Source organism: Aedes albopictus, chromosome 3 (assembly GCF_035046485.1).
Source record: "Aedes albopictus strain Foshan chromosome 3, AalbF5, whole genome shotgun sequence".
Taxonomy (NCBI): Eukaryota; Metazoa; Arthropoda; class Insecta; order Diptera; family Culicidae; genus Aedes; species Aedes albopictus.
Genome location: NC_085138.1, coordinates 107,038,222 through 107,057,700, shown reverse-complemented (window position 1 = coordinate 107,057,700; position 19,479 = coordinate 107,038,222). Strand labels below are relative to the sequence as shown.

The window sequence follows — 19,479 nt, the reverse complement described above, 5'->3', positions numbered from 1 at the left end:
TTAATTCTAGGAATTCTCAAGAATTCTCTTCTATGATTCGTTAAGACCCAAGTAACCACGGTGCTGAAGCCTTATTGCATGCAGATATACGGTGTATTTAGAGCAATCATTACTTTACATGCAAACTTAAGGTTAATTTAAAGTGAAAATGGGCAATTATAGAATCAATTTAAGATTATACTGGTATAATCTTAATTATGTCGCATAATTGTCATTTCCACTTTAAATCAACCTTAAGTTTGCATGTAAAGTAATGATTGCTCTAAATACACCTTATGTCTGCATGCAATAAGGCTTCAGCACCGTGGTTACTTGAGGAAGCTTTTTATAGGATTTCCTTATATGAGTTTCTTGGAGTCTTCCTTGGATTCCTGCAGAAGCTTCTTCAACGATTCCCTCAGGAGTTTTTTTACGAATACCTCCCGGAGTTACTTCTGTAATTCCTCCAAAATTTTCCAAGAACAAGCAGGAGTTGTTTCAGGGATTTATCCAAGAGTTCCTTTAAAAAATTCCTTTTTCTGGGAATTTCAACCGGGATTTATACCAGTATTTCTCCAAAAGTTCCTTCTGGAATTCACTCCGTCCTTTAAGGATTTCTACAAACTAGATTTGCAGTAATGAGTTGTTTTTTTTGTATAATGAGATGCTAAATTTTCCGTTTCTGAATTGAAACGGTGCAAAATCATGGATAATATGATTCCTAGCCTAGTTTGATGCTGCTTGAGCAAAACTTTGGAGAACTATGTTGTTGAAGTTGCAATAAATGAGAATACAGCAACACAGTTATCCAAAGTTTTGCTCAAACAGCATCAAATCAGACAAGCAGTCATTAAACCCTTGCGTTTTTGTTGCCATTGTTGCAGTTACCGTTTTATTGCAGTAACGGAGAATTTACTTTGTCATTATACAAAAATTCAGCTTATTACTACAAATCTAGTACTTCACTGATTGCATTTTGTTCATGGAGATATGTAATCCCAGAAAGAACTTTTGAAAAAAAAAACAGAACGTACATTTACATCTGGAGGAATTTTTACAAAACTGCTGGAGAAATTTGATAAAAAAAATGTTGGAGGCAGCGCTCCTCCTCTGGAACGCTTTCCCTAAGCAATCCCGAAAGGAGTTCTAGGAGGAATCCCCCAAGAGCTTCTGAGGGAATCTAGAAGAAAAAAAAATCCAGGGCGCAATTCTTAAAGGGATTCCACAAGGAAATTCTTGTGTAATTTCCGGAGAAAATACCGTTCATAACTCGCTAACGGAAAGTTTGATTTGGGTCGTCTGTGTTTTAGTCTGTTATGAACGTTTATCAGCGACGTTTATATGCGACGATAATATACGCCAAAAATTGTTCAAGAAGAGAGAATTAAATTTGTTCTAAATTGAGTAGTTGAAAAAAAAATCGATTAATTTTAATCGATTATCTCAGAAGAAATGGGCATCCCCACCATGCAATGACAGTTCGACAGAATAAACGTCATTCGGATAGCGCATGCATTTAGTGTGTAGTAGTACCTCTTCTGACGCTTGGTGGCGCCACATTCACTAAAAAGGTGTCGCCAAAAAATCGTAAGAGTGACCTATATTGTTAATATAGTATATTTGTAAAGATGCAGCAGAGCCAACCCTCAACCCATCCAGCAGCCGATTGGTCAGTTACCGATCGCCCGAGTGACCGCCAACGAAGCTTTCGCTTGCACTGGTGTTATTGCGGCCCTATCTTCCTCAAGCCAACTCGTCGTAAAGCCGCTTCCCGCAAATCCTACATTTGCATATTCATTTGTTTGAGCACCAAGGCGGTTCATTTGGAGCTCGTGAGCGGCCTGAGCACGTAAGCATTCCTGATAGCCCTTGACCGTTTCGTGTGGAGGAGGAATAAGCCGCAGCACCTGTACTCGGATAACGGGACAAACTTCATCGGGGCGAAGAACGAATTGCACGCCCTCTACGCTATGCTTCAACCAGGTCCCGACAACGATAAGATCTCCAAGCAACTCGCAGAAGACAGCATTCAGTGGCACCTGATACCTCCTCGCGATCCAAATTTCGGTGGCCTGTGGGAGGCTGCAGTAAAGGTCGCCAAAACGCACCTTGTGCGTCAACTCCGTTCTTCTCTATTGTCATTTGAGGAACTTTCCACGGTACTCATCAAAATTGAGGGGTGCATGAATTCGCGCCCACTGTTACCTCTCTCAAGTGAACCAGCGCATTGCTTGGTGAAGAATATGATTCGTCCTCTCCCCAAAACGGACATCCGAAGTGTCCCGTTTAACCGCCTCAGCCAATACCAAACGCTCCAGAAGAATTTCCAGCTCTTTAGGCACCGGTGGCGGTATGAATACCTCAAGGAGTTAAACCAGCAGTACCGGACTAACCCGAAACGGTGTCAGCTCAACGTCGGCGATCTCGTCATCGTGGAGGATGAATGCCTTCCTCCTGCTCGCTGGCCGTTGGCCCGCATCCTCGAGCTTCACCCAGGACCGGACGGAGTGACCCTAGTTGTGAGTCTTCGCACACCGACAGGAACATCGAAGCGAGCAGTTTGTATAGTTTGCCCTTTGGAATGTTCCATAGAAGAATAAGGTTTTTGTTAGAGAGTAGTATGAAGTAGGGTATCGGGATGCTTCGTTGGCATAGTCCCCTCGTTCGGCCTATCTCAACGTAAACCAAAACCCCAAACAAACATGCATAACTGGATATCGGAAATGCTATTTGTCAAACAATTGTAACGTTTTGTTTCAATTTTAGCACTTTGGAGCATTAAAATTGAATGAAAATGTCATTTTCTTTAGCTTTTGTAGACGCCATGATTCATCGGCTTAGTGGGTAGTCTATACACATGATCATAAATGGCATGATTCTGGAGCATTTTGAATTGACTTTTCAATAACTGAACATTTGTTGCGACGGTCAAAGACGCTATTTTGAAATTGTATACTTGTTTTCAACGAATAATAACTATTTTACAAATTGAATGTGGGCCGAATATTGAGGACATTTTTTTTACTATGTACCCAAATCTTGGCCCATCAGTAAAGTGACGTTACTAACACCGATAAAGTGACGTCAACAACATTGTTTGCGTAAGAACCAGAAAGAACGAACAGGAAGAAAGATTTTGTGTGCGGTGACTGTAAAAATATAACACAATAATTGGGTTGCGTTGTTTCCGTTACTAAATTAAGAAAGAACTTTAGTTTAAGTGATTTATTTATAGTTTTTTGAAAATTTGGCTCCGAAAATGTAATTTAAAAGTAAGATTGGTGAACAAACAGAGATAATACTTCAGCAGAAATATTGAAAAATGAGATAATAACTGGTTCTAGTGCATAGAAAGCAATAGGCCAACGTTGTATCCACTAATAGGCCAATTTTTGTACCATAGACCAACGTTGCATACCATCGCATCGAATCTTTTTAACTTAATTAAGTAAATTCTTAAATATTTACGTTAGTTTACTTCCAATTGGTGAAACATGCATTGCCTAGAGTGTGTAATAAGATCAACATATTATTTCTAGTGCTATTAATTCATGAGTTATGGTTAAAATTGTCAAAGCGGTTTGCAAATTAGGCCAAGGAATGGTACATATACCCTATATAGGAGATTTGTGAATTCCTTTTAATTCAGATCATTTTTAGCCATGTAGCCCTTATCTCGGGACTTATGTAGGCTAGTTTATCTGGGGACCCACGCTTTACTTCCCTTCCGAAGGAAGAACTCATATTTTTGCGAGTTTGTCGGGAGTGGGATTCGATCCCAGGTCCTCGGCGTGATAGTCAAGTGTTCTATCCATCACACCAGGTCCGCTCCAATTCAGATTAGATTGTTTCGCAAACATGACTATGGCTGGTAATAAATTGAACTGGCGCTGTAGCCGGAAATATTTCAGTAGGTAAAGATTTCGGTTTGACACTTTTCCTTTTCGATTTATTTGTTCTCGCTTACGTCATTGACTTGCCATGCAGTTCGTAGCCTATCAGTTGATTGAAATCAATATATAAGTAACGGAGCATCGAAGTGAACACATGTGTTGCCCATTTTTTTGTCTGCGTTCCCTCCGAAAGATCAAAGTGATAAGTTTCACCGATCGTCCCCAAGGCCGCTTCCCGCTAGTACCCGTCATCGCTTGGTACCCGTGAGGTTTGGTGGGCATGGCCAGTCTTTGCCACCCATCTTCCCCACACCACCCGTCGCCCAACAGACTTTCAGTTCGGGAGTGGTTTGTCTCTCGGTATTCGAGATGTTTTTTTTTTAACATTTTTCAGTTCACTTTATGGACACTTACACTATGTATTTGTTTTCGAAATTTATTAGACTATTTTCGCCTAGTTGAATTCCGTGAAATTCCACGGAATTTCGTTTCGAGATGTATGTGGCGAAATCATTCGGTATACCGCATACTCTTACTAACATCAATGGCGACCGAGAAGTGTCGGCCACCTACCAGCACATGGTTGGATATGGTTGCAAACTTTGGGTTGTCATTTGGGTGTCTCCAGGAATGAGCGAATTCGGGCTATATTTAGGGTATTTAATTAAGATTTAAGTGGAATTGATGCAAGAGCCAAAATTGAAAAAAATCTCAAATATTTTTTTAATAACTTTTCTAGACTATATCGGTTGAGCAATTGAGCCATCATAATTTCGATATCTCTACTGGTTTCCGAGATATTTGAAAAAAGTCTTATTTTAGTTTGGATTCTGAAAATATTTCCAAAAAAATATTTCCAAAAATACTAAAATATCTTTTTTTTTTCAAATATCTCAGAAATCAGTAGAGATATCGCAATCATGATGTCAAATTTGGCTCAATTGGGTTTTAGAATCACCGATTTAGTCTAGAAAAGTTATTTTAAAAAATAATATGAAATGTTTTTTCGTTGTTGGCTCTAGCATCAATTCCACTTAAACCCTTTGCACCACCCCTAAATACCAACCGAAATCGCTTATTTTTGCGCAGCTTACTTATTTCGACCAGTGGATTACTTTCCACTTGGGAAATCACATTCCGGAGAGATTTTTAAAAATTGACACCACCCTAGAGAGGCACCATACGTGAGGTGTTACCATAGATGTTACGCCTTCTTAGACGATGGATCACAATTAACTCTCATTGACTAGCGGGATGCGAAGGATCTACAGCTTTCTGCAGGTTGCCCCCTCTATCTGAAATAAACGGGGGTACCCATCGCTACAATCCCAACTCACAAAGTATCAACGTCCAAATTCTTTATTACACCACGAAACATAAACTCCAAAATGTTTGACAGTTCTTAGGTCGCATGCCAGATGTAACATGAGCAGAAACAGGACGGCATCAATGTCGATAAAGTAGAATATATGTTTTGTCTTTAGGCAGCATCCATTTATTACGTAACGCTAAAATCGACAATTTATGACCCCCCCTCCCCCCTCCGTAACGCTTTTTTGTATGAAAACCTTAAAATTTTTGTATGGACCGTAACGCTCGTTCGTACTCCCCCCCTCCCCCTAGAGCGTTACGTAATATGTGGACAACGCCTTATCTTGCTTATGTATGATCTGTCATGTGACCGTAGAACTGTAAAACATGTTCAAGACTACGTTAATTGGAGTAATGAAGAATATGCGGAAAGGATGAAAAAACAATTAAGCAGATTTTGACCTTCTTCTGACTCTTGTAGTATATTTTCCAATTTCTAAGGCAGCATCCATTTATTACGTAACGCTAAAATCGACAATTTATGACCCCCCCTCCCCCCTCCGTAACGCTTTTTTGTATGAAAACCTTAAAATTTTTGTATCGACCGTAACGCTCGTTCGTACTCCCCCCTCCCCCTAGAGCAGCGTTTCTCAAACTATGGGTCGCGACCCACTGGTGGGTCGCGGACTAATTTTTGTTGGGTCGCGAAGTCTTTAATAACTTATGTCAAATGATGATGCTAGCCATTTTTCTAATTTTCAAATACTCCCTTGGAAAATCCATTACTAGAAGAGTTATTTCTAGTTTTTCTTTTTTATTTGGGTTATTATATTTTCTAAATAAATTAATAAAAAGTTTACTAGTAGCTCTTGTTTAAGTGTTATGGATATGGAGAATATATAAGAAAATCTGAACTGCTTGAAAGGTGACCCGTCCCACCCTATTATAAGTCTTGTCTGGAGTATATTAAATATTTAAAGAAAAAAATCTTCGTTCTTCTTCATTCTAAAATCGATTCTGAAACTATGAGTTTCCAATAGAAAGTCTTAAGATTAGGATAAAATTTAGGATTTTATTTGTGTTCTGGGAAAAAATTAGATCAAATTATTGTTTGTAGTTAGCATTTTCTGTTAGACTTACACGCCGTAGAAATATCAAATAATTTAGAAATTCCAAAAATCAGCAAAAAAATATGTACCAAACTTCGACAAGAAACCTTACCTTTACCGAACTTCAGATGAATATCGGTAATCTGAACTTTAACGGAACAGCTGAAAAGTGGTTTCAATGAAAATAGCAATAAAATATGTGTGTATGAAGGATATAATTCAAAATTTCAAGAGAACTCATCTAATCATCCAACAGTACTATCCAGCGGATTTTTAGAAAAATTTCCACTCTGCGCCATCAAGTTCTACTGTCAAAGTCCTACCGCAGCCAAAAAGTCAACATATCATTGAAAAAAAAAATGACCAAATCAAATTATGCTTGCATGATGAAATGCTCCGCCTTTTGCCGAAATTGGGAAAAACCCCTCCCTTGGTGCCACTTCTGTGCACGGGCCTGTCTGAAACCAACAACAAACAAGGATCATCGGCATCGTTTCCAAGGCATCGCTAGGGTCGATCGATGATACCTATAAGAATATCAATGTTATGTAAATCACATTGTAAGAAAATCAGTAATCTGGCAGTTGCGGTAGCTTTTCGTTATATCCTGTTTTACCGAAAAATGGAAAGTTTTCAGTTAATTAGCAATAGATTTTAAAGTAGCATAAAATTGCCACTCTATCTGGAGCCAGACTGGTTAAATATATTAGTAGAAACTTGGAATGTTATCTCAAATTTTTAAGATCAAGAGTTATAAACCAAGAGCTGTAAACTTGGGCACCTTAACCTTTCATATACTTTCCGAAAAAAAAACTAAAACAAAACACTGTAAATAAACAAAAAGGGCTACGTCACGTTAGTTTATCACAATCTATGAAAGTGATAAAAATTATTTATTTAAAAAGGTAGTCCAAATCAGCAAAAAATAACTTAATTTATAAATTTTCGTGCTGGTGGGTCTCCAAATTCTTTTAAAACCAAAAGTGGGTCGCAAGCTGAAAAAGTTTGAGAACCCCTGCCCTAGAGCGTTACGTAATATGTGGACAACGCCTAATGCATGATTCATTACAGGGTCTCCCGTTAGCGTAGTTGTTTAGGCTATGGATCGCCAATCCGGAGACGGCTGGTTCGATTCTCGTTCCGGTCGGGAACATTTGCTCGACTTCCTCGGCATAGTGTATCTTTGTGCTATCCTCACAATATGCAAATTCATGCAATGGCAGGCAAACAAAGCCTTTCAATTCATAACTGTGGAAGTGCTCAAGGAACACTAAGTTGAAGAGAGGCAGGCCAGTGGGAACCATAAAGAAGAAGAATAACATAGTTTGTCACACTAATGAACAAAAAGTCTTCTCCTAATATGGAGTAGCGGGAATCCCGGTAAAATTATCCGGAGGAATAAAAACTTAGAGAAATCTAGGGCGAAATCATAGGAAAATATTTGAAGGCATCATGGAATACTCAAAGCATCCTTCAAAGAATTCCGCGAAAAATCCTATGGTCAATCCAATGAAGGTTTCTAAGAAGAGTCCCCGAGAGAAATTGGAGAAAACCTTGAAAAAAATCTTGGAATGATTCCTATGAGAAATATATGTAGAAAGAAATCCCGAAAGGATTTCAGGAAAAAAAATCATAAAAACTAGGGGTGGGTAATGTCTGAGACATAACCGCATTGTTGACGTAGGACAAAGGCTGGAATGAGGTTCCGACTTTTATATATTGAAATGGGCCCTTTAATTTGAAGTCTTAAATCAGCTGATTTTTCGTGTCATTGTTGTCCGACCTTCGTAAATAAATGCATAACGAATTTATCACATAACGTCGGTTTCCTGCAATAGGGGCACAACTCAAAATATGTCATTTTTGAGATTTTGATGGCAAATGATGAAAAACTATGTAAAATTTCATCTCACAAAGACCCGTTCCAAAATTCGATGAGAAACGCGAGATTTGGGCATTTTCACCAATTTTCCGCAGTAAGGGCACAACTCAAAATCAGTCAATTTTTTCAATAGTCGTTGAAAAATAGTTGTCAAAAATTCATGAAACAGATAGTCCTTCAGCCCCTTTCAATGATACAACAATCAAAATTTGTTTACTTTTGTCAAATGATGAGAGAAATAAGTGAATTTGCAGGAGGTGCTTCATGATTGCCAATTTTCAAACGCTTATTCTGAAAATTCACATTTTTTGAGTTGTGCCCCTATTGCAGGAAACCGACGATAAAAGGCCTACACAATGTATGCTGGCAAAATTCAAATCGGCGGAGTGATGTGTTGATTAAAGTTGTTACCTATGTGATCCATTTCACTGAACGCATTCATAAGATGTTAATTAGTTAAACCTTCCGTAACTCGCGCGGTTGGCCATCACTTGAGGGTTGAGTATTATTTTATTTTGAAGATAAATGTTCAACCGTAGTTTGAAAGAATTTTCGTCGAAAGGAAAGAATGATTATAATATTGAAAGGCGTTAAGCCATAGCTTCCCAAACATCATATTGCGATCGCAACAATAATTAAAATAACTAAAATTGCCGCTATGAAATTAACAGATGGAGCCACCGTAGCCATGTGTATTTGACACAACTCAATTGCTAGATTCAACAATACGTTGTATAGTTACGCGAACAACAATTAGAGGCCGGCTATGCTGTTGCTAAGTTTTCAGTCTGTCGCTTTTAATTATCCGATTCATAACTCTGGAGGAATAATTTTCACTGGTCCTGAAAAGAACCTTTTAAATAACAAGAGATTTCGGCAAGACAATTGAAAATTATCCGCACTGAATGCTGGAAGCCATCGAAAACTGCCATCGCTTACTGCCGTGGATGAGATTCCTGGTTCTTCTTCTTCTTCTTCTTGGCGTAACGTCCTCACTGGGACAAAGCCTGCTTCTCAGCTTAGTGTTCTATGAGCACTTCCAAAGTAATTAACTGAGAGCTTCCTCTGCCAATGACCATTTTGCATGTGCATATCGTATGGCAGGCACGAAGATACTCTATGCCCAAGGAAGTCAAGGAAATTTCCTTTACAAAAAGATCCTGGACCGACCGGGAATCGAACCCGTTACCCTCAGCATGGTCATGCTGAATACCCGTGTGTTTACCGCCTCGGCTATATCGTCGGTTTCCTGCAATAGGGGCACAACTCAAAATTGGTCGTTTTTGAGATTTTGATGGCAAATGATGAAAAACTATGCAAACTTTCATCTCACAAAGACCCGTTCCAAAATTTGTTGAGAAACGCGAGATTTTTGAATTTTCACCAATTTTCCGCAATAAAGGCACAACTCAAAATCAGTCAACTTTTTCAATAGTCGATGAAAAATAGTAATCCAAAAATCATGAAACAGATAGTCCTTCAGCCCCTTTCTATGATACAACAATCAAAATTCGTTTACTTTTGTCGAATAATGAGAGAAATAAGTGAACTTGTAGGAAGTGCTTCAAGTTTGCCAATTTTCAAACGCTCATTCTGAAAATTCACATTTTTTGAGTTGTGCCCCTATTGCAGGAAACCGACGATATGGGCCCTGTTCCATATAGCCTGAGATTCCTGGTTCCAGATTCTAGAGATTCCTGGTTCTATCAGCTAAATAGCCGAGAGTCATCGCAGGATTGGTGCGCAGCTGCGGAGGTGACATCCATTCCCTTTGACTGATTCAACGAAAATGACGGAAGAAAACAGAGGTCACTGCTTTTATTCCCCTTGATTAGTAGATTAGGCTCCTCCCATTTGGCTGGCTTTCCAGTTTATTTCGTTTGCATGACCCGCCCCGAATGCTCCAGACGCATCAAGCAACTAACCAACCGAGAAATGAGCAAACCACCAGCGGGTAACCAAACGATCAACTTTTAAGCGCAAACCGACATTCGGTTCTTCAGATGTGTGCTCTAGAAAATTCTAGGTGTGGCTTCGTCATATATTCACCTTCGAACATTTTCGAAAAATGTTTAAACTTAATTTTAATTAAACAATGTTTCACGCAATATAGTTCGGATAGAATAATGCGTTGTTAAATTCCGGGTGGAACCATTAGGCCATTAGTGACCGGTTTCATCATTATTGCTGGGCCACCAAGTATTCAATCTTTCACTTCTCAATTGCACCACACTTTTCTCGTTCGATGGAATGAAATTAGCTGATTCACAAACTCTTAAGGAATAATTAACGGAGGTCCTGAACAAGACCGTTTGATTAATTGACGATTTTAGGAACGAAATGGCATGAATTCACCATGTCACGCAATGCGTGTTGGTTTTCTCCGTGCTGAATGATAAACGCCACCGAAAACTGGACCGCCGTGGATTACAATAATGACCAGTTTCACTATTGCTGGCAACGATGCTCTGTCTTTTGCTTTTTGGTTGCACTACATCTCGATCGATGTTGGAAATTATCCAATTAACTCTTGAGGAATCATTTTCGATGGTCCTGAAAAGGACCGGTTTGAATAATGGACGATTTTGATGCATTCACCATGCCATGCAATGCATGTTGGTTTTCGCTGCGGAGTGCGGAGAATGCTGGACGCCGTCGAAAATTGGCCCACCGCCGCTGCCATGGATGCGATTCCAAGTGCTATCATCAGCACGATATCCGAGAAGTGTCGCTGGGTTGTTGTGCTGCTGCCTTGCTGGAGGTGACATCCACCTCCAACCTCCTTGACTGATCCAACGAAAATGACGAAAGAAAACAGAGAACACTGCTTTTATACCCCTAGATTGGCAGATGAAGCTCCTCCCATTCGGCTGGCTTTTCAGTTAATTTCGTTTGCATGACCCGCCCCTTATGCTCCAGATGCATCAAACGATAAATCAACCGAGAAATGAGAAAATTTCCATTGAACGGATAATGTAACCAAAATATTAGATGATTTAGATCATTTTAATTTGGAAAATGTTAGAATTGAAACATTTTTCACGCAAAATGGTCCGGATATGATAATGCGTTGCCAAAGTCCGGGTGGAACAATTAGACGTCATAATTGTTGCTGACTGAGTCACCAAGCATTCAAAATCATTCACTTTTCGGTTGTACTACACTTTTCCCGTTCGTTGGAATGGAATTATCCGATTCACAGCTCTTGAAAAATCATTTTCGATGGTCCTTAAATTAGGAGGAAAATTAAATGAATTCACTATGCCACTATGCGTGTTTGTTTTCTCCGCACTAAATGCTGAACGCCACCGAAAACTGGCCCGCCGCTTGCTGCCGTGCATGCGATTAATGACCGGCTTTGCTTTTGCTGAGAAACGCCGCTCTGTCCTTGCTTTGCACTAGGTTCACCTTTCTCGATCGAGGGTGGAAATTCATCCAATTAACTCTTGAGAAATCTTTTTCGATAGTCCTGAAAAGAACCGTTTGAATAATGGACGATTTTGATGAATTTACAATGCCACGCAATTCGTGTTGATTTTCTCCGCGCTCAACGCTAGACGCAGTCGAAAACTGGCCCGCCGCTTGCTGTTGTGAATGAGATTCCTGGTGCTATCAGTACGATAGCCAAGTGTCGTCGCTGAGTCGATGTGCCGCTGCCCAGCTCGAGGTGTCACCTCGACGGTGGTCGAAATGGAACTGACGATCAGCTCTCGCATGATCGCATTCCTTCCTGCATCGTAGTTGCCCCCACGATGCGCACCAATCAGAGAGCGTTGGTATACTGAACGAGAAAATTTGTCCGCTACCCATATTTATAGATTTCAGCGATTTCAATGTCTAACTTTAAAACAACTTTTCAACTATTTATCAATGATTTTCAGGTTCACCGAATATTACAAATTGAACGCGGGAGTTTCATCTCTCGGATAACGGGATTTGTTTATCATTTCGTTCAGTGGGAAAGGTACTGTGAGCGTTTAAAATCTTTCACTCAAACGTAACGCTCTTGGTTTCATAAATTTTGAAATGACACCGGGTATAGAAAACAGAGACGTAGTCCTACGTCAAAAAGATTGTGGGAAGCGTTTCTTGAAAGAATCTCTATCTGTAGAAAGGAATTTCTAGATGAATACTTGCTGGGAACCCAGGGGACATTTAAAAAACCACTCCCTGTTGAAATTACTAAAGTTGTAACGTTCGAAAGTAGAATAAAGGAATTCCAAGTAGAATCCCTGGTATAATTCCGGAAGAAATTCAGGTAATAATCCATGAAGGAATCCCAGAAAGAATTCTGGAAAGGAAATCATGAGTAATCCCTTTGGCAGAGTCAGGAAAACTCCTTAAAGCATCTCGGGAGGAATTTCTGGAGGAATCCTTAAAAGAAATATTCGAGATATCCCAGTAACAATCCTGAGTGAACGATCTGGAGGAATTCCAGGGGAAATCGTGGGAAGAATCCCCACAAGATTCTCGAATGGAATAACAAGATGCATACATATATTTATTTGCTCAACATCACATTTAAGATAAAAAAAAATCAACAATGGTACGCCACAATACTCGGTTTGTGGTTGCCACTCTTCATCGTCGCGTCGGTCACGCCAAATGTTCGCCAAGTCACGCTCCACCTAGTCCGCCCATCGTGCTCTCAGCGCTCCACGCCCTCTTGTGCCAACCGGATCAGTAGTGAACACCAACCTTGCAGGGTGGTTGTCCGGCATTCTTGCAACATGCCCCGCCCATCGTATCCTTCCGGCTTTGCCTACCTTCTGGTTGCTGGATTCGCCGTAGAGTGCAGCGAGCTCGTGATTCATTCTTCTCCGCCACACACCATTCCCCTGTACGTACAGGGGTCTTAGCACGCGTCACTCGAAAACTCCGGGTACTGTCCATAGGGGAACACCAGTCTCATCAGCGTCTTGTACATGGTGCACTTGGTGCGTGGATGAATCTTTTTAAACCTCAGCTTTTTCTGGAGCCCATAAGTATGCATGACTTCCACTAATGATGCGCCTTCGTATTTCATGTCGTCCGCAAAGCACTCAAATTGACCGGTTATTGTGAAAATCGTACCCCGCCTGTTGAGCCTGGCTCGTTGCATTAAATCTTCCACAGCGATGTTGAAGAGTAGGTATGAGAGTCCGTCACCTTGCCGCAGTCTAGTTCATTCGAAACTCTAACGCAGTTTTGCAAACCGTCCATCGTTGCTTTAATCAGTCCAGTCAGCTTCCCTGGAAAGCCGTTTTCGTCTATGATTTTCCATAGCTCTGTGGAAAACGTTCGCACCATTAATCCGGGTATACGGGTGCTTCCAAAGAAGTTGAGAGATCGACAGTTCCACGAACCGAGGTTTCAATTGTAAGACTTTTTTGTTCGCTGGGGTCGTTGCCGTTGGTCCCGGTTCGTATTATTCTGTTGCTGATTTTCCATTACAATGCTTTTTTACGGCTGGCTCGTAGGGCCTGACATCAATCCCCTACTTTCCGGAGGACCATGATGCCCAGTTGAGCTTAGAGTCCTTCCTTGGCACTCGGACTATCAGAAACATGTTTTGGAACGCAAATGTTGTTAGGCCTTATGAACATATTAATTCGAACGTGAAGGTTTTTCTCGTTCTGGCAAGCAATGATGACATTAACTATGGGAGTTTTTCGGTTTTCAGTCACGGAAAAAGCGTTGATATTTCTATATCAATGATGACATTATGTCAAAAACCGTTTAGCAGACAACGATGCTTTTCAACAATATTGAATACCAAAATTGATTTAGCCATTAATAATATTTGTAAACATTGGCTTACTAAACTGTCCAAAGTAGCAACCCGTTTCTGCACGACGGTGTTTTTTTATTTGGATACAAAGAATTCTACCGCATTTTATAGGGCCACCCTAACGTAATTGTGATTGAGAATTAAAACAATAATAAACGATGAAGAAACAACATCCCGTTCAACGTTGCAATTCCAAATGAGAGTTTTTCCGTCAGTTTATTATTCAATCGGCTATCAATACATTTCTGTTTGTTATCTGCTAGAAATAAAAACAATAATCATACAAAAATAAGCAAGCTTAATATTAGAAATAATGAGTAATGTCGACGATGGGGAATTGAAACGTTCTACCTAAGAACAGTTCCTTCCCCAGATATCCAGATGAGTCAGCATAATCCCTGAAGCACTTAAACCCCCGAGCAATCACGTGGTTGTATTTTGTACAACACGTTGAAAAAATCTCGCATTTTGAGTTCAGCATCAGCGTAGTGCTGGCGGTGGTGGTCAACCACGCGAGTTACGGAAGGTTAAACTCGTTATAGATATTGTGTGAGTATCAATGATGACATGCTTAAGTGTAAATTATTGCGTCCATTGCAACTCGTGCAATGTTTGTACACGAATATCAAATGTATTATTTCTAATGGATCCTAAACATAAATAAATTCCACCAACATACACCATCCTAATAAATATTCCTCCGAATCCACTCGGTGTACCTAACGACACTGGTATACACTCCGGGAGCATTTTTCAACCCGCACTTGGCAGGCCCGAGACTCACAATCCCAATCAGATAGAACTGTCCACCCGTTTGTACCATCAGCGGTCCTCCGGAGTCACAACTGCACACTCCGGTTCCACGCCACTCGCTGGCACACAGCTGCCCATCCCTCAGCTTGATTCCGGACGATTTGTACGACTCGGCACAGTAGCTGAGTGTCTCCAAGTTGAGCAGGACCTTCATTTTCAACGTGCTGGCTGATCCTACGGACAGACGGTTAAGTGACTGTGTGGCCACAAAAATTTGATCCGCTTACCTGTTTTCGTTCGACCCCAACCCGCTGAGACGGCCGTTGTAAGGGTAGTGAACAACAGACCTTCAATGTCTGGAGATGGCAACTGAATTGGTCGGATGAAGTTCGTTGGGCGAACGTCGGTTACCAATCTGATCAGCGCTATATCGTGGTACTGACTCAACAGACGAGTGACGTACTCTTCGTGCACAACTATATGCTCCACCTCGATATCCACGGGAGGGCTGCTGCACTGATCTGCATCGCAGTCGGCTCCTGAATTCTTGATGTCGAACTCTCCCAACCGTACAAGGGATCTAGAAGGATGATGGATGTGAGTGGATTTTTGTTATGAAATGCATGAGAATAATTTTACATTTCCCAATTTCGAGGAACGGCCTTCACGCAGTGCGCTGCCGTCACTACGTAGCGTTCGTTGATTAGGGTTCCACCGCAGTGAAATCCGTAGATGCCAGCTAACTTCCGATACTGAATCAGGGCAGACCACGGGAACTCGGTTAACGTAATCTGTTGAGCTGCAGTTTCATCATCGTCCTCAACGATCTTTGAAGTAGTAGTTCTGCTAGTTGACTTGGTCGCCCTAGTTGACTTCGTTGTCGATTTCGTCCTTGCCGTTGTTGTTGAACTCCAATTACCCCACGTTCTGCGAGTAGTGCTCAACTTGGGAACCTTGATGGTAGATGTACTCCATGGTGGTTTCGCAAAACTTATCACATTACCGCCCAGAGAACTCTCGCGATCGTCAATACAGCAGACCTAGAACGAACAATCATTACACAAGCCATACCATTGAGAATTTCCACCAACTCACCAAAGGATTCCTTCGATATCCTCCACACAAACTATCCGCCAAGCGTTCACTTTGCCTAATCGTTCTAACCCGAGTCCGCCAAATATCGGCCATAGGTTCACATTTGGACAATTTTACACACCGTCCAACGAATCCGTCCAGATCAACACACCGATCATGGTGTACACCGCAGTCCACTGTTCTACGTAAAACACCAACTGCCAGGATAACAACCGCCAAAGTCCACGGGGCCATCTGCTAGCTGTTCCGAATTCCGACCTGACCTTGGAGGGTGGCTTTTCGCAACTGGTACGCATGTTTGCAAATTGACCGCTTTCTATCCGAAAAGGGTTTCTCTCGGCCAAGAATAGCTCGCTCGGTGGACAATACAAGTGGGAGGCTGCTCTCATTAGCATAACCTGAGCTATTGTGCGGTCGTTAACACGATCAGGTTAGATCGTTCTAATTTTCGGTTGTATGGTTTTAATTAGCCTTTTGGACGGTGGAAAGCTTTGGTATCACCATATCAAACCCCTAAAACACATTCCTTTGACTAAAGCTGTTCGACGGCGGTCTCCGATTCCGATCCCATTTCGAAGAATAGAAACTTTGATCAAAACGTGAATTAATCAGCTTTTTTTTTCGGGATAAGTAGGCAAAGCGATAGCTGCGGTAGACAGTTTTTACGAGGCCTTATCCATTTCCTTTCCCGTCAAGTGGAGGCTCGTCATCGCCACCGCACCGGTTCTAAACGAAACAAACATGTCATCAAGTGTGTTGCGGAGATCAAATCGAAGAGATATTTGGATTGGCACGTTCGAAACATGATATATGTGCTGACACATGATGAATTATTGGGGATAGACTGACACAGTGGCTTATATTCTGGACTGAAATGTAATATTTTGGGAATAATGATTGTTACAGTTAATTCCATGGTTGCTCACGCAGAACTACATTCTGTAGTTATGTTATAATATAATCAGGTGTTCTATTTGGTTGAAAGTAATCAATTATTTTATTTAAATCAAATCAATTGAATAGTAATGAACCACTACCAAGGTTAAATTCAACACAAATTTTGTAGAACCCGTATATCTTACAACACAAACAATCAATATCTAATGATTGATACTATAACTTCAAACACACGGCTCCCAAATCTAACATGATATTAAGTCAGTATAAATTAAAAAACAAAATGTAAAAACAACATAAAAAATGTAAAGATTATTTCGGGTCTGTTATGCCCAAGTGGCGCCCGAGCCTTCCAAATAAACGAATAAACAAGAAAAAACTTAAAACACATTTTTCTGAATCAGTCTAATGTTGAAAGTGCTTTGCTATACGCTTCTTTTTGGTAGGTACTCCAATGAAGTCTCTCTTGAACTAGGACTTGATGACCGTTGAAGTGTTATATTTCAAGTCAATAGCAATGTTAAGAACTTTGCCAGATAGGCACGTGCAACAAAGTTCACGGAACAATTGATTAGGAGTAAAATTACTTAACGAAATTAGCGAACAGCACTATCTTCCAAGTTTCCCATGAACTGAATTGGTTGCACGTTACAGTACCGTAAATCGTAAGAAGCTTTTCATTTGAAAATCCATTGTATACAAGTGTTTTTATTGCACATATTTGTAGAAACGGGGAAATTCTTTAAGAAAGGAGAACTAAGGCACAGACGCAAGGCAGAGGAGGAAAAGGCTACTTCAGGGAAACTGAAGATCATTTCTCATACTAGGGGATGTTTAAGGGGAGGGGTAATCTGTACCATTCACGAAAACCCTAAATAAACCACCTAGCGGTGATGGCGCCTTTTCTCGTGCCTTCAAATACCCATTTCAACAAAATTCAAGTGACATGTTGATGAATATCGCACACTCATACGTTTATCAAAAGTCCATTTCATGGCACCAGAAATCATATCGTTTATCTTGCTTTTGATGTTTGAGCCTTAAACTCTTGAAAGAGCCGCAATCTTGAATTTGAACCGCCATCTTGGGAATTCAGGCCGCAATTTGTGAACTTCAGACTTCTTCCGCATACCAGATATATTCTTATTGAATGATTTCTTAGTCTAAAACACCATTCGACAGCCACCACCTTGAAGATTGGAACGACATCTTAGATTTCAGAACGCCATCTTGGATATTCTGGACGCTTTTATTGGACTGCAGACATATTCTCTATATTATATACCCATATTTTATGGTTCTTAAGCCTAAAACACCAATAAACAACCTTCATCTTGCATTTTGAGCTGCCATCTTAGATATGAGATCGCCATGTTGGATATTGCGGTCATTGTTTTTGGACTCCAGACATCTTGCCCATACCAAATATACCAATTTTTCTTGGTTCAAGGGCCTAAACTCCATTAAAAAAACGCCATCTAGGATTTTGGACCACCATCTTGGATATTCTGGTTGCCATTTTTAGACTCCGGACATCTTCCCCATACCATTTAGACTGGGTCAACAAAGTCGATTTTTCGGAACAAAGCTTTTTCGATTCATTTTAGTGTCCTGTGCAACTGTGTAAAATTTGGGAGCGATTGGTTGCTTCCCCGTATTCCGCATTGCGATTGAAATTTGTATGGAATTCAGTATGGCAAAACGTTCTTTTTGCATTTTTCTCATAAATTGAAATTTTTCGTCTAAAACAATCTAACCAATGACGGTAAAGTATAGCCTAGGATATGCCGGAAAACTTTGACGAAGACCGCAAAGTGATCCGACACTTGTGAAAAAAGTTATAGCGTACAGATTGCCCGGTGGTGCTTAACATTTAACATGTAAAGGAATAATATCAATAATAAAATCTCAATTTTTGGCCTAAGTTACCAGGCGAATAACTTGTTTCACAAGCGTCGGATCACTTTGCGGTCTTCAGCAAAGTTTTTCGGCATATCCTAGGCTATACTTTAACGTTATTAGTTACATCATATTTGAAAAAAGAATTTAACTTATGAGTAAAATGCAAAAAAGTTCGTTTTCCTATACTAACTTCCATACAAATTTCAATCGCAATGCGGAATACGGGGACGCAACCAATAGCTCCCAAATATTGCACAGTTGTTTTGGACGCTAATATAGATTGAAAAAGCTTTGTTCCGGGTTGATACGATCAAATTTGAAGTTTCTCCATACAACGTTGACCCATACATTCACCCATATTGCATGATTTAAGGGCCTAAAACTCCATTGAATAGCCGCCATCTTGGATATTGAGTGGAGGATGGATATCGCCATCATAGCGGACCCATACCGAGCACCCGCTGGCAACAGCAATTGGGTCGCGGATGACTCCAGAAAAATGGTGGCGGTATAAACGATACCCCGTCCAGGAGTTGGTGTCTACTACTTATGAGGGCTTCGTGGTCGCCAAAGTAAACGGGGTCTTCTTCTGTAGCTGTTATGCGCCTCCGCGGTGGCCGATCGAGCAGTTCTCGCAAATGCTGAACTATATGACGACCGTGCCAACAGGGCGAAGGCCGGCGATAATAGCGGGTGACTTTAATGCCTGGGCCGTGAAATGGGGAAGCCATTCCACAAACCAGCGGGGTCAGATTCTGCTAGAGACACTGGGCATACTAGATGTCGATATGGCCAATGTCGGTACCAAGAGTACTTTTAGCCTAAACGGTGCGGAATCGATTATTGACGTGACTTTTTGTAGTCCTGGCCTAACAAGTAGTTCGAACT

General features: G+C 40.8%; 1 protein-coding gene across 1 annotated transcript; it reads right to left on the bottom strand.

Annotated features, from left to right (window-relative positions):
* Positions 1-13,994: 13,994 nt before the first annotated feature.
* LOC109415245 (CLIP domain-containing serine protease B4-like) lies at positions 13,995-16,690 on the bottom strand. The gene is made up of 4 exons (XM_019689140.3): positions 15,793-16,690; positions 15,337-15,737; positions 14,985-15,277; positions 13,995-14,931 (listed from the first exon to the last, which is right to left on the bottom strand). Exons 1-4 carry the CDS (start codon positions 16,024-16,026, stop codon positions 14,630-14,632), a joined length of 1,230 nt encoding a protein of 409 aa, XP_019544685.3. The 5' UTR covers positions 16,027-16,690; the 3' UTR covers positions 13,995-14,629.
* Positions 16,691-19,479: the final 2,789 nt, after the last annotated feature.